Below are 15584 nucleotides of genomic sequence, written 5' to 3' on the forward strand. Positions count from 1 at the left end.
GTGGCCAGCCAAGTTAACCCCGATAACTATAGAGCGTCCAGCAGTTCCACCCCGCGAAATTAACGACAAGGACCCAAGGAAGGCCAGACATCCGTAAGCCAGGGCAGAAACCCCGTTTCCTCCATGCAACATCAACCAACATCGAAGAAGAGCCGAGCATCACAAGGTAGGAAATTATACTTACGCGCCCGCTATTATCGCCGAATTTATACTTCGCTTTATATTCGGTTTAGGGAAGGAACATAGAATTCGACCCAGAAATAATTCTATAGTTTCTGTATTTATTCCGTTGACTCGACGTATGAAGTTCTCTGGGTAGCCTCCTTAATATAAATATATATACATATATATATGTATCGGATTCGGGTTCTTGCTTAAGCTAAAATACGTAGATACAACATATTAAATACGAAACATTTTTAAACATAGAATTGAATTCAAAATACTCCGAGATATCTCAGGAATTCTGTTTTCCTCGAAGAGTTTCACTTTTACGACTTACCCTTTTTTTTGTGAGGACCGATTTCTCTTCGTGACCCAACCTTTGTACCTCGAAGAGTTTCACTTTTACGACTTGCCCTTTTTTTGTGAGGACCGATTTCACTTCGTGACCCATCCTTCGTTCCTCGAAGAGTTTCACTTTTATGACTCACCCTTTTTTTTTGCCTGCATCTCGATTTCCCTTTTGACTCACCCTATCTACCGGGAGTAGCTTAGCTTTTTTCTGACGCTTCCTCTGTTCGTGTTTAATGTTTATTTAAATGCACCGTCTTCGTTGAGACACCCCCTCATCCCCTTTTTCCGCGTATCCGTCGCGAATAACCTTGATCGCAGGTATCCCCGGGAAGAACCACGCGGTTCATTTGACCCGAAATTCGCGATCGTGTCCCGCGAAAATTTTCGAGCTCTGCATTCCCTTTCTCGCAGCCGGAATTCGCCGGGACGTAACAGCTCGCGGACGACTCGATACCCTCGAGACTCACCGACGGTTCGCCTTCCTCGTCGCCGCAATTACGGGAGTCGTGCAACGCCTTGCGAACTCTCTTGGCCTGCTCCGCGATTATTCTCGATTTATTTATAAGCTGAAATAGCGTCTCTCGAGCGATCTTCACCGAATCTTCTATTTTGCGTCTAAAGGAACAAAAGTAAATAAATTTATAAAGAAAGATAGGAAAAATCGAATAAAAAGATAAACGTTCTCGCGCGTTTAATACTTACATTAGTTCCAAAATCTGATCGCTTCCCTCCACTCTAAACTCAATTTTAAACAATTCGGGGCTCTCATCTAACACCCCTTGCGCCTCCTCTTGCAAATCGGTCGCGATTTCTTGTAATATATTAGCCTTAATGGCTATCAAATCACCATTAATAGTTAAATACTCCGACAATTTTACTATGCGATTTATCAAATCCATTTCTCGAACTATACTATTCCGCGAACAATAACACATTGATGTTCTTTACAGCGGTCGCGCATTTTATAAAGATGAGCACGCTGATGCGGATATCGCGATACGACTCAAACCGCAGATAATAATACTAAAAATAGAAAATCGCGAAAAACTCGAGAATCTTCTAAATATTCGAATCGTCGTAGAAAAGAATTTTCGAAATAAATATACATTTTTTACTAGATATACATTTTTTACTAGATATACATTTTTTTACTAGATATATATTCCAGTCGTATTTATCGCATAAATCTCGAATACTCGACCGATCTTCATCGCTGTCGAGGAAAACCCGCTTCCTCGATCGAATCATCGGCGCATTCGCGTCTATCTGTTTTCTCTCGCTCTAATATCCCCCCACCTCATATTCAAATTCGAAATGGATAAAAATAGGAGTGTCCTTTAAAACGCGAATCAATCGCGTCCGATATCTCGCGCGATGACTACGAAGACGGCTCTTCTCTTTCTAGCGGCGACGCTCGTCGCCGCGACGTTCGCGACGCCGGTCAATCCGGAAAGGACGGAGGCGTTCCGCTTTCTGCGAACGTACAGTTTTCTGAAGGGCGGCGGAAGATCGCTATCATCCGATAACGCGACGTCTCTGCGTCGCGCGCTGTCGCTGTTTCAAGAATATTATCAACTACCTGGTAATGGCGCGCTAAACGCCGATACGCTCAATCTCATGCGCAAACCGCGATGCGGTCTAGCGGACATTCCCGATCGCGCGTACAGCCCGTTCGCGAAGAAATGGTCGAAAACGAGATGACGTGGAATTTTCAAGTGGCTAGCGAGGAACTCCTACGAACGACTGAAGCGGCGTTCGCGCTATGGGCGGCGAGTTCGTCGTTGAGGTTCGCGCGCGACTCGCAACGTCCCGATATATTGATATCGTATCGAACGGGCGCTCACACCTACGCGAATGTCGAAAACGGCGACGTCTGTCCGGCGGTCTTCGAAGGTCCCTCGCTCACGCGTTCTTCCCCACCGGAGCGGCCGATTTCTCCTCGGAGGTGCACGTCGACGACGAGGAGCCGTGATATGTGCGCCTGAACAAGAATCCCTCCAACAAGTATCATCTGCTGCTAACGCTAACTCACGAGATCGGCCACGCCTTAGGTCTGCAGCACAGCATGCGCAACGACTGATGATAGTGATGTTTCCGTATATACCCGACAACGAGCTTCAATATCCGGTTAAACTAAGCGTAGAGGATATCCTCGCTGTACAAAATCTGTACGGATTTCACGACGACGGAGATCGGCCCGCGATTCCCGCGACCACCGCGGCGCCCGCTACCACCGTAGCGCCGACGACCGGCGTCGCGCCGACCGATCCGTCGCGCGCGGATCTTTGCGCTTTACGGCGCCTAGACGCGGCCTTAATAATGAATCGACGTTTATACGTATCTAATCGACGCAACGTATGGTCGATCGATCTAACCGAGAAACGCTACGGTAGACCCATGACGCTAACGGAATACACGACGTTTCTTCCGAACAACTTCACGCGTCTATCCGCCGCGTATCAAAGACCCTCGGGCGATCTCGCTCTATTCGCGAACGACGCGATCTATCTCGCGGAATATCCCAGTTTTAAATTGAAATCTAATTGGCCTAGATCCCTTCACAGTATCGGATTTCCTCGAAACGCTAAGATTAACGCCGCGATAAACACGCACTCGGGACGAACCTACGCTATCTACGACGACGACAAAGTAGCTGAGATCGACGAGTGCCGCATGCTGGTCGTTAAACACGCTCCGTTAAAAGATATATTTCCCGGAATACCATCCGCGATAACGTCGGCCTTTCGATACATCAACGGTAATCTTTGCTTCTTCGCTAAACGTCAATTTTACGCGTTTAACGAATTTAAGAACATCGTTACCTCGGCGGGTCCCTTCGACCTGCGCGTTCTCGATATAGAGTGCCCCACGGAAGGACTATTACGACAATTACGGGATCTCCTTAGTCGCGTCTATCGCCTCGACGACTCGATCGAGAACGCCGACGAGGACGACGAAAGCGACTTCCCGTAATATCTTTAAAAATAGAATGCGAAGGGGCGAAGAAGGGGCAATTTTGACGCGGATATATAAAGACCATCCTATCATTAAACGCTTCATTATTAACGGCGAAACTCGCGAACGAAACAACGAACGAAGATGTACGCGGAAATGGGATCATCGCAACAGCAACACTCCTTCGAGGATCGATCGAGATTCCCCGAACGAAACCGCGAGGATAACGCGGGATACTCCAAGAAAGCTCGAACGGATAACGGGTTAGAACATCGAGAAACTTCTCTCGAATAAATATCTTTTATCGCTTCTAAACTATCATTATTTATAGTATTGTTATTTTAGTTTCACTTGATAAGGATCAAAACCATATGGTCGAAACATCGTGATAGAATAATCAAACAATAAATTGCCAGTTTGGTCGTATTAATACTTGTTTATTAATCATATAATTATTGAAATTAAATTATTAAATAGGCTAAAAGAAATAATAATTGGTCATGGTCTAACTGAGACTAGATGAAATGTATGATTTTGATTACTTTTTATTATAATATATATATATATATATATATATATATATATATATATATATGTATATATATAATTATATAATTATAATTAAAAAGAAATATTGAATAATAAATTTATATTTATAATTAAGTTAAAATTAATTAAAAACATTTTTAAATTTCTCTTCTATATAGAGTTGATAAAATGGAGAAAACATAAGCTTGGATAATAGAAACTGAAATTTCTAAAATAAATAAGAGAATTGAGAAAAAATTATCATTAAAAAAATAAAAATATTATTAATGACTTCACCAGATGATCCTAAGAGAGAGAGAAGTAAATGACCAGCAATTATATTTGCTGTAAGACGAATAGCTAAAGTAAAAGGGCGAATAATTAATCTAATAGATTCAATGATAACTATAAAAGGCATTAAAATATAAGGAGTTCATTGGGGAGTTAAATGGGCAAGTAATTCATTTATATATTTAAATATTCTATATATTATAGAATTATAGAAATTCAAAGAGTTAGAGAAAGAGAGAGACAAAATCTTAAATGTCTTGAAGATGTGAAAATATAAGGAAATAATCCTATGAAATTGCAAGTAATAATTAATGAAAAAGGTCTTAAAAAATAATTAAATTTGAATAGGAATAATTAATTAAAATTTTAAATTCTTTAAATAAAAATTTTAATAATAAATTTCATATTATAACATATCGTGATGGGATTAATTAAAATTGATATGGAAAAATAAAAAAATAATTAAAATTCTTAATCAATTTAAAGAAAAATTTAGGCTTGTTGAAGGATCAAAAATTGAAAATATATTTATTATCATTTTCAAATTCAATTTGATTTATTTTTTATACTAAAAAATAATTTATTATTCAATAATAAGGGAAGGTAAAAAAAGTAAATTATTCTTAGAATAGTAAATAAAATAATTAAGGAGAAAAGGAGGATAAATATTCATATTTTAGGTATTATATGTGGAATAAAAGAATATTTTTAATTTATAAGAAAATATTTTTAAATTGACAATTTAATGTTATTTATTTAAACTAATTCTTTACATTAAAAATAGGTGTAAAACTATTATGGTTGATTTAAAAAATTAAAACTTACTTTTTCAGTCATTTAATGATAAAATTTGTAACGGTCGGATTTTCCGAGCGCTGTTGTGGGATAGCTCGGCCGGGATCAGGGCTTGGAAGGTCTAGCAAGTATCGTAAGGCGTGTATAGAATAAATAGTGTTTATTGATGTCAGACTGCGGAGTTACAAATGTGTATAGGCGTATAAATGTACGTGAATGAAAACGTATAAATGTGCGTGTATAAAACGTATGAGTATGCGTGTATATAACATATGAGTGTGCGTGTATATAATATATGAGTGTGCGTGTATACAGGGTGTCCGATAATTCGCGGACTTCCTTTTAAGGGAAGGTAGAGGGTGTTATTCTGAATAGAAAAGTCCTGTACCATTTTGTGATTTTCTCAATATTTAAGAAAATATTAATTTTAAAAGATCAGCCAACAAAGTGCCGCGAAAAGCTCGCGGCGCGAAGATGCCTCCCACTGTCGATTGATACCCGGTCCACGGCGAAGCAATGGGAGGAGCGGTTTGCGAGCGTGCTTCGCTATGGCAACCGAAATAATTATACACATAATGTGCGCTCCGTTTTATGTATGTGATCTTTTCAGTATGTACGAGCGGCGTAGAGAAATTTTAAAAATAAATAATAAATATTAAATAAAAATAAAATAATGAATATGACATAGAGAGAATTTTCTCTTAGAATTTATCGTGAAAAATATGATAATCATGAGACAATATGATATAAAACATGAAATAAAAAAATTTTTCTGATTGGTATTTATCTCAATAAAAATAATATCTATTACAATTAAAATATAAAATATGTTTGATTAATATATTACTACGCAGTTTAGTATAAATAATCAAACATATTTTATATTTTATTTTAATAGATATTATTTTTATAGAGATAAATACCAAACAGAAAAATTGTCATAAAATTTTTTTCATATCATATTGTTTCAAGATTATCATGATTTTTCAGAGTAAATTCTAAGAGAAAATTCTCTCAGCGTAGAAGCAGAAATAATCTTAAAATAATAAAACCGAAAGAATCGTGATATACAAATTTTAATTAAGATTATAAGGGGCTCTTAATAAGAGTACAAGAGTTTAAGAGCCCTTTATATTTAAATTTGTATATCAGGATCCATTCGATTTTATTGTTATAAAATAATTAATTTTTATTCCTAGCACTCAATATTTATTACCAGTTTTTTCTATCGTTCTCTAAATCTAAGAGTAAGTTGCTGAATCTTGTGCATCAATTATTATTCTCTCTCTCTCTCTCTCTCTCTCTCTCTCTCTCTTTCTCTCTCTCACACACACACACACAAAACAGAAAATGTGCTATAGTTTCCGCACCACCTTGCGGTAGATAGCATGGCGCATTTTTTTTAAAGTGGTATCCCCAATAGGTCTAATCCACTCTCATAATTTAATGCAAAAATTGTTCAAAGTGTCTTCCTCGTTCTTGCAGACAGAGTTCGGCCCTTCGAATAATATTGCGCGTCGCGCGATACGCCATTTCCGGCGTGATGGTATTGAAAGCTGCGAGAATTGCTTCTCGCATTTCCGCTTCTGTACCATCACGCCTCTGTTCTATTAAATTTTTTATGTGCCCCCATACAAAATAATCCAAAACATTAAGGTCCGGTGATCGCGCCGGCCAGATGATTGGGCCACCTCGACCCATCCACTTGTCCGGATAATGCGCGTTTAAAATGTTGCGAGCTTGTCGCGAAAAATGTGCAGGCGCCCCGTCATGTTGAAAAATCAATTGTTGTCTTTCGCGGAGGGGAATATCTTCCAACAATTCTGGTAACTGGTGTTCCAAAAAATTTGTATAAACTTCACCAGTTAAGCGGGGCGGTAGGAAATAAGGACCGATCTGAAAATTGCCGAAATAAGAGATTATCGAAACTGCAAAAGAAAATTATTTAAATTATTTACAATTAGTAAATTTATTACTTACAATTCTGTTCGCAGTTATTCCTGCCCATACATTTATCGTCCAACGATATTGGAAAGTGTGTTGCCGAATAGCGCGCGGATTTTCTTCGGCCCATAGTAAATAATTGTGGCTATTAAAAATACCGTTGGGCGTAAACGTTGCTTCGTCGGTCCATAATATGCGGTCGGGAAAAGAATCATCCCGCCGACATTGTGCAAGAAATCCTGTGCATGTTTCGCCAATTATTAATATTTATTAAAAATAACACAAAAATATATTAAATAAGTGAATAAAAATACCTGCGCAAAAATTAATGCGTGGTTCCTGGTCTCTCGGTAAAAGTTGCTGGACACGTTGGAAATGATATGGATGCAATCCATTTTGGCGCAAAGTACGATGCACCAAGTGTCGCGAGAAACCAAGTGTCTCAGCTAAATGGCGCACACTATTTTGCGGATTCTCCTCTATCGCTGCAAGAATTCTTTCTTCATTGTCCACATTTATTATCCCATTATTTTGCACGGGTGCACCAGCAGTATGGCGATTTGGAATTAAAACTCCTGATTCTCTCGCTCGTTGAACGCATCTTAATATTACATTGCGATTAGGATGTCGTTCACGCTCAGGAAATTGCTCCGCGTACAAATCAGCCGCAGCACGTGCATTTTTCCTGGCTATTCCGTACATAATAATCATATCCGTATATTCGGATGCCGTATAACTCATTTTTAAAAAAAATTTCTTACGAAACGTACACATAGGAGACTACGCAACTACTAAAGGGAAGAAATAATTAAGAAAATTGAACGTTGAATTTTGCTTTTCATTTGTTCCGACGTTTGTGCGGCTTTTCTTTACATACTAATACTAATACAAATTACGAATACTAATACAATTTACGAATACTAATACAAATTCTTAAAATTTTCTTTTTAATTTCTTTCTCAGATTTATTTTTTAATACACTGTAACGGGTCGCTTCACGTGAGGTTTCGCGTGCGCGCGGACAGCGCAATCGGAATCAGGATTCGTGAAGTGGGTTGAAACGCAACGGACGTGAGTTGTTGTGTACGTCGTTTATTCGCCACTCGAGGCAATGTTCAACTTACAATCGATAAATGAGTCAGTTACAATGTTATGAGTTGTGACAAGCGTACGCGCTGTTATGACGCCGATCTAGACAAGGTTTTTTCGCATCTAGTTAAATGGCCCGGCTGGTGGCGCGGGGCGCGTGCGGTGAGACGGGCACGTGTTGTCGTCTCGCGTTTGTTGGCGCGAGGTGCGCGCGGTAAGGCGGGCGCGTGTTGTCGTCTCGCGTTTGTTGATGCGAGGTGCGCGCGGTAAGGCGGGCGCGTATTGGCACCGCGTGTATTTCGATATCTGGCAATTTGATATCGTGCGAGATACGTAAGTTCAAACGAGTATTGCGTGCGGCTGGATGTTCGACGCGGATTGCAGGGTGTCAGGCCTGCAGTCGGGTGTATGCGTCGGCGTTGGTGACGCAGCGCGTGTCCCCAGACAACGATCATGGGATGCGTCTGTGCGCGGAGTCCGGATGGTCAGGTAATCGGACCGTAGAGGCTCGAGAATCCTCGAGGAAAGCGGCGAACTCGTCCACTCTCTGTCCTGTACGGATGTGTGTTAAAACGGGATTCGTCTCGAGAACAGATAGCCGAGAATACTCGGCGGAGGCTGCGAACGCGTCAACCTCCGGTTTACTGTCTGTTTGACGTGAGGATCGGTTTTCCTGGAATTGTCTCGGAGCGTACTGCTCGAGCGGATTCAGGTCTGGTACTGTCTGGTGTTCGGTAGGGCTTTTTATACCCTACCGAAGCGAGCGACGGTGACACCCGCGCCGTTCGCATCCCCCTCGGGGTGGGGGAGACGACGCGGGCCTCCGGCAGCGCGCGCTCGGCGATCGGCATTCGCCGGAAACGTTCGGTGCCGTTCGGCGCTCGCTTTGTTTATGACAAACTCTAACGGCGGTGTTTGTCATAAACATTGTTTTCGTATTTAAAAATGGGCGCTAAGCGCCTCTGCCCCTGCCCGGCTGATGTTCGCCGGGCGGCAGACTTCCGACGGGCGACGTGTCGGGAACGATGGGGGATGCATCGTTACATCACCCCTCTTAATTAAGCCTGAACTATGAGGCTTTTGCGGGCCTAGGCTATCTTGCGGCGGTATCTAAGTTTGCCGTCGGCGGCAAATCTTAAGGTCCAACGGCCATGCGGTAAACGAATTTTACACCGCCGTGATACGTGTACCGCGAAGTGCGGTATCGGCGCTGTAAGGCCTGGCTCTAATTCCACCATGATCGGTGGTGGCGGTGCGGGCCCCATGGGGACCAGGATTTCGGGCATGGGGGGGCGGGTGGTGGGTCCCCCGATGTCGATCCCTGGTCTCGTGGTGGCCGTCTGGCTGGGAGCGGCGGCTGGTCTCGGCGACGACGACAAGTGGCGAGCGGTGGCGGTGGAGTGGCCAGCATGGCTGCCTTCAGGCGGTTTGTTCTGTCGGACCGTTGTATTGAGGTGCCGACTTTCGGTGGCTGTGGTGTTGGTGGCGGTCGGTCGATTGGTCGTGCCTCCTGCACAGCTCCGGGTGGCCCGTAGGCCGGTTCGGTCTCTCCGAGGATTCGGGCGATCTCAGCAATGATGTCTTTCTCGATGCTCATTTTGCTGCTTTCTGTGCGTGCCGGGGCTTTGTTCTTGTTTTTACTCGGTTGTTTGTTGTTTGTTTCCGTTGTCCTCCTCGTCGCTGATATCGCCGTTGTCATCGTCGGTCTCCGTTTCGTTGTTATTGTTTATTTTCGGAGCGGGTTTTAGGTCCTGTATATGTACATGCCTGTACCATTTCCCGCTCTTACTTCGGAGATCGGCGATTACAGGCGAAATCATCCGACGCACCTTCAGCGGTCCGATGAACTTTGGCGCGAGCTTAGCGTTGAAGGCGTTTGCTTTATTCGACAGCGGGTGTTCCCGCTTCCATACTTTCTCGCCCACTTGCGGTCGCCACTGCCTCCGTCGCAGGTTGTAATATCGTTCCTGCCTCTGGAAGCTCCTGGCCAGATTTATACGGACGACATCCTCGGCTTCCTGGAGTCGGCGTTGGACGGTGTCGGGCGTTGGAGCGTCCGGGTTTCGGGGAAGGGCTGGGGTGAGCGGCGTTAGTTCGCGGCCGTGGTTTATAAATGCCGGCGTGTACCCGGTGGCGTCGTGAACGGCGGTGTTATACGCGAACTGGAGTGCCGGTAGCGCTTCATCCCATTCCCGGTGGTCGCGGTCTACATACTGGGCGATCATTGTTTTGATCGTCCGGTTTGTGCGTTCCACCGGGTTACAATGTGGGGCGCGTACGGGCGCGGTGCGGTGTTCGATGTTACATGCTTTGAGACGGGCGGCCAGGGGCGCAGACTTGAACTGCGTCCCGTTGTCGGTAATGATGATGTCGGGGCGGCCGTGTCGCAAGATCACCTAGTTTGTGATCTCGCCGGTTACCGCCTTGGCGGTGGTTTGTCGGAGCGGCGCGAGCTCGGCCCACTTGGAATAACGGTCCTGCATAACGAGGAGCCACGTGTGGCCGCGACGGGATCGGGGCAGCGGGCCGACGAGGTCAATTGTGACGTGCTCCCACGGGCGGCGTATGTCTGTCGCGTGCATCATCCCGGCGGGTTTCTGCTGTAGCGGTTTATGGGCGAGGCAACCCGGGCACTGTCGGACGTATTTCGCGATGTCGCGGAACATCCCGGGCCAGTAGCACCGTTCCGCGATTCGTGCGATCGTCTTGGCGACCCCCCCGTGTCCGGCAGTGGGGGCGTCGTGGAACTGGCGCAGGATGTCCGCCCTTCTTTCGCGTGGGATGCACACCTTCCACTGTTCTTCGGTGAGGTGGTCTTTAAAATGTAACGTGTATAACACGTGGCGGTATAGCTCGCCCTCCCTGATCCGGTAGTCCGGGTAGGCGGCGGGTTCGCGGCGCGTTCCCTCCATTATCCGGTTGTACCAGCGGCATCGGATCGTCTGAATTGCGCTAACCTCCGGTTGCCGAGAGAGAGCATCGGCCACGCGATTGAGAGTGCCGCGGCGGTATTTAATATCGTAATCGAACTGTTGGTGCTCGAATAGCCAGCGGGCGAGGCGGCCGGTTGGGGCCTCTAATTTCTGGAGCCAGCGGAGGGAGTGGTGGTCGGTGATAACTGTGAAGGCGTAGCCCTCTAGATAATTCCGCATCCGGTGGATGCCCCATACGACCGCGAGGCATTCGAGCTCTGTCGCGCTGTAGTTCTTCTCGGCGCCGGTCAGGGTGCGGCTCGCGTAGGCGATCACCCGTTCCCCGTCCTCGTGATATTGGGTCAGGACGGCTTCCAGGCCGCTGGTACTCGCGTCGGTCTGCAGGAAGAAGCGGCGGCTGAAGTCTGGGCACGCGAGTACGGGCGCGGTGGTTAGGGCGTCTTTCAGTCGGCGGAACGCGGTTGTCTCGTCCTCTCCCCATGTCCAGCGCGCGTTCTTTTTCGTTAGACGCGTGAGGGGTGCGGCGAGGGTCGAGAAATCTTTTATAAATCGCCGGTACCAGGAGGCCATGCCCAGAAACTGGCGTATTTGCTTGACCGAACGCGGTTCTGCCCAGCTTGCTACCGCGCTGACTTTCTCCGGGTCAGTATGGATTCCGGTACGGTCGATGACGTGTCCCAAGTATTTGAGCCGGTCCACGCAAAAACGGCATTTTTCTGGGTTCAGGCGGAGTGGAGGCGGCGAAAAACTTCGGCGAGCAGGCTGAGGTGCTGCTCGAAGGTGCGGCTGATGACGATGATGTCGTCGAGGTACACGAATACGTTCGGCTTGAGCGCGGGGCCGACGACGGAATCGAGCAGGCGTTGGAAGGTAGCGGGCGCGGAGTGTAAGCCAAAGGGCATAACCCGGAACTGCATTAACCCCTTCCCCGGTACGGTAAATGCGGTAATCGGTCGGCTCTCGGGGGTGAGCGGTACTTGCCAGTACCCGTTTTTCAGATCTAAGGTGGAGAGGTAGCGGGCCCCCTTTAGTTTGTCCAGCGTGGCTGTGATCTGGGGCAACGGGTAGGCGTTCTTTTCGGTGACTTCGTTGACCTTTCGGAAGTCTATACAGAAGCGATGCTTCCCGTCCTTTTTCCGGACCACGATGGGCTCCACGCACTTCTGGACGGTTCGATGACTCCGGCTCTCTCCATTTCGTCTACCTCGGCATCGATGATGGCCTGCATGGCCGGATTGCGTGGCCGATATCGCTGTTTGATCGGTGTCCGGTTCTTCAGGCGGATTTGATGTTCAGCCACTGGTGTTGGTCTGGTGACGGCCTGGAATTTGGGTAATTCGCTTGTAACGGTCGGTTTTTCCCGAGCGCTGGTGCTGGATAACTCGGCCGGGATCAAGGCTCGGAAGGGTATAGCAAGTATCGTAGCCGGGTGTACAATAAATAAATGTGTTTATTTATGTATGAAAATATGTACAATGTGTGAGTGAGGGTGTATACATATATGAGTGCGTAAGTATGGAATGAGCGTCGGATGCGTGTGCGCGGTATCGCGTATGAATGTGCGGGTCACTGACGTATGGTTGCGAGTGTATACAGAGTGTGTCGTATGTGTATATAATATATGGCGTATGAATGTGTGCGTAGGTGACGTATGGTTGTGAGTGTATACAATGTGTGTCGGATGTGTATTTAATATATATCGTATGGATGCGTGTATATGGCGGATGACCGGGAGTGACGCGCGAGTGCGTGTCCGTCGGTCAGGCGGAACGGCGGATGCACGGCGGTGGTGCGATTTCGGTGCGTGATGCGCTCGAGTGCACGCGGTAGGGCACTCGTGAGCGGCGCGATCGGACGCGGGAAATCGAACGGTCGTGTGCGATTTATCGATACCCGGCGTCGATGGGTGGTAGCACCTGTCGGCCGGGTAATTGTAATGGCGCGCGGTAATGCCTACGCGAGGGGCGGGAGCCTCGCGTCTTGGCGAATCGCGTATTGCCAAATTCGGTGCGTAGGGCGGTCTCACGGCCCTACGCGCGCGGATTTCGTCGCCGTATTAATGGCGAGTCTCTGGCGGCTTTATGCCGGCGCGCGAAATACTTCGCGATATTTGTTCCGGATTGGCAAGGATGGGTTGCAGCGGATCAGGAGCGTTCGGCAGACGGGAATATCCGTCGGTGGCGGGTAATTTCCCACCGCTTGAGTAGTTGCCGGACGATCGGTATTTGGGTAGGAGCGCTTACTTTTGGCGAGATGCTGGGAAAGCCCAGCAGAGGCGGAGTACTCCCAACCTCGATCTTGCTCGTAAGCGTCTAGGTATGCGGATTGCTCTGAGCGTCTTGCCGACTTCAGAGCACGGATGAGATTCTCTCTTTTAGCCGGTGGAGCGTCTTTTTATACCCGGCGTCGGCGGTATCGCGTCGGCGCGATAATTGTTTTCCAACAATTCGGTTGAGCCCGACCGCGGCTCGGGAAGTTTCGGAAACGGTCGGAGCGGTTTCCCGAGCGCGCGAGCCGAGCTCCGGTACGGTGTGCCGACCCGGTTATAAACAGTAAACAAATTATTACATATTTATTTTCGCTCACCGCTTTAAACTATAATAGGGCGCGTAGCGCCTTCGCTCAAATGGTCCCTTGACTGATGGGCGTGGGACGGCGGTCGGTTTGCGGCGTCCGGCGGGTGGACGGCCGCGTAACGATGGTCGTATCGTTACACGCTACCCAGGAACTCGCGTAAGCGTTCGTCCTCCTCGGTGGTACGAGTCGCCAGGCCGCCGGTCATCCCGCAGATCGGATACTGTCGCGGGCGGTGCGGGCGTGGTGGCGGGGCGATGTTCAGTCCCAGTCGGCTCCATAAGTCTACTCCGATGAGCATCGCCTCTCGGAGGGACGGCAGGATGGTGAACGTGTGCGTGTATGTGCGCCCTTGCAGGCGGAAGGGGGCTCGGATGTGGCCCTGTGTCGCGGCGTGTGTGCCGTCGGCCATTTGTATCTGGCTTTCGGTGGGGGTGGTCGCGAGTCCCCGCTGCTGCATCCGCTTTACCGTCTCGGCATTTACGAATGATAGTTCTGAACCGGAGTCCAGAAGTGCGTTGACGGGGAGCCCGTGGACCGTGATGGTCAGGTGCGGCCGTAGCGTATATCTTACGCGGTGCTGGTCGTCCGGGAGTCGACCGTATTCCCGGCACGGCGGGCGTTTCCCGGCGGCGGATGGCAGTCCTTGGTAAGGACTCCGTCCTTCCCGCATTGTGAACAGAACCGTCGAGGGGGGCGCTTGCAGTAAAACCGGGTGTGTCCCCTCTGTTTGCACCGCCAACAGCATTCCTCCCGGCTGTACGTGGCGGCCACGGCGGGTGCGGTCGCGAGGCCTTTCGGCGTTTTTCGGAGCTCGCGGGTTTCCTGCTCGATGCCCTCAAACTCGGCGGCCTCCTCGAGCAGATCGCTGAGGTCGTGGATATCGCGGCGTTTCGCGTACCCTTTGTACTCAGGGCGCATGTTTGCGTATATTCGGTTGAGCCGTTGTTCGCGTGTGAATCCCCCGGCGCGACGCATCATCGTCATCATCGCGTCGGCGTATGGCGCGAATTTTTCGCCCTCGCGCTGTCGCCTATCGGCCGCTCCAAGTCTTCCCGGTAGCGTGGCGGAAGGTATCGGCGGCGGAAGGACCGGCAGAAATCCGCCCAGGTCTCCCAGTCGCCTCGGTTATTGCGGGCCCACGCCAAAGGGTCGCCGCGTAGGAGCTCTGATAGTCCCCTTAATAATTGTTCGCCGGAGAACCCGTAATCTTCTCGGAGGTCGGCGGTCCTCTCGAGAAACTCCACGGGGTCGCGGCCGTCAAATGGCCGTCCCCATTTCCTCAGTTGGTTGAGGATTGGGTTGTCCGGCGTGCGGTCGGTGGAGGTGCTCGGCGGGTGTACCTCGATCCGCGGTGTCGATTGCGGACCGCGGGTTTCCCCGAATTCTTCCGGGTGCGCTTCGACATGTGCGCGCATCCGGCTACGGATCTCGTCTAGCGTGCCGGTTGCATCGAGATCGTATGCGGCGGCGATTGCGGCGAGCTTCTCTTTCGAGAGCGTGTACAGCCACGTCTTCATGTCGGACGGGCGGTCCGAGCTGACCACGCTTCGACGGGGAAAAGAAAAGTTGAGTTTCACGGACAGGTCCCTGTTCGAGCGCCAATTGTAACGGGCCGCTTCACGTGCGGTTTCGCGTGCGCGCGGACAGCTCAATCGGGATCAGGATTCGTGAAGTGGGTTGAAACGCAACGGACGTGAGTTGTTGTGTACGTCGTTTATTCGCCACTCGAGGCAATGGTCAACTTACAATCGATAAATGTGTAACGATGCATCCCCCATCGTTCCCGACACGTCACCCGTCGGAAGTCTGCCGCCCGGCGAACACCAGCCGGGCAGAGGCAGAGGCGCTTAGCGCCCATTTTTAAACAAGCGTACGATGTTTATGACAAACACAAGCCGTTAGTGTTTGTCATAAACAAAGCGAGCTCCGAACGGTACCGAACGTTTCCGGCGAATG

The 15584-nt window shown here is 48.2% G+C and overlaps 1 protein-coding gene and 1 pseudogene across 1 annotated transcript; one reads left to right on the forward strand and one right to left on the reverse strand.

The window, feature by feature from the left end:
• Positions 1–2604: 2604 nt before the first annotated feature.
• LOC126851913 (neutrophil collagenase-like) lies at positions 2605–3489 on the forward strand. Its single transcript, XM_050596248.1, has one exon. It carries the CDS (start codon positions 2605–2607, stop codon positions 3487–3489), a length of 885 nt encoding a protein of 294 aa, XP_050452205.1.
• A 668-nt stretch (positions 3490–4157) lies between these two features.
• LOC126852023 (ATP synthase subunit a-like) lies at positions 4158–4869 on the reverse strand (annotated as a pseudogene).
• Positions 4870–15584: the final 10715 nt, after the last annotated feature.

This window comes from Cataglyphis hispanica, chromosome 9, assembly GCF_021464435.1.
Source record: "Cataglyphis hispanica isolate Lineage 1 chromosome 9, ULB_Chis1_1.0, whole genome shotgun sequence".
NCBI classification, from domain to species: Eukaryota; Metazoa; Arthropoda; class Insecta; order Hymenoptera; family Formicidae; genus Cataglyphis; species Cataglyphis hispanica.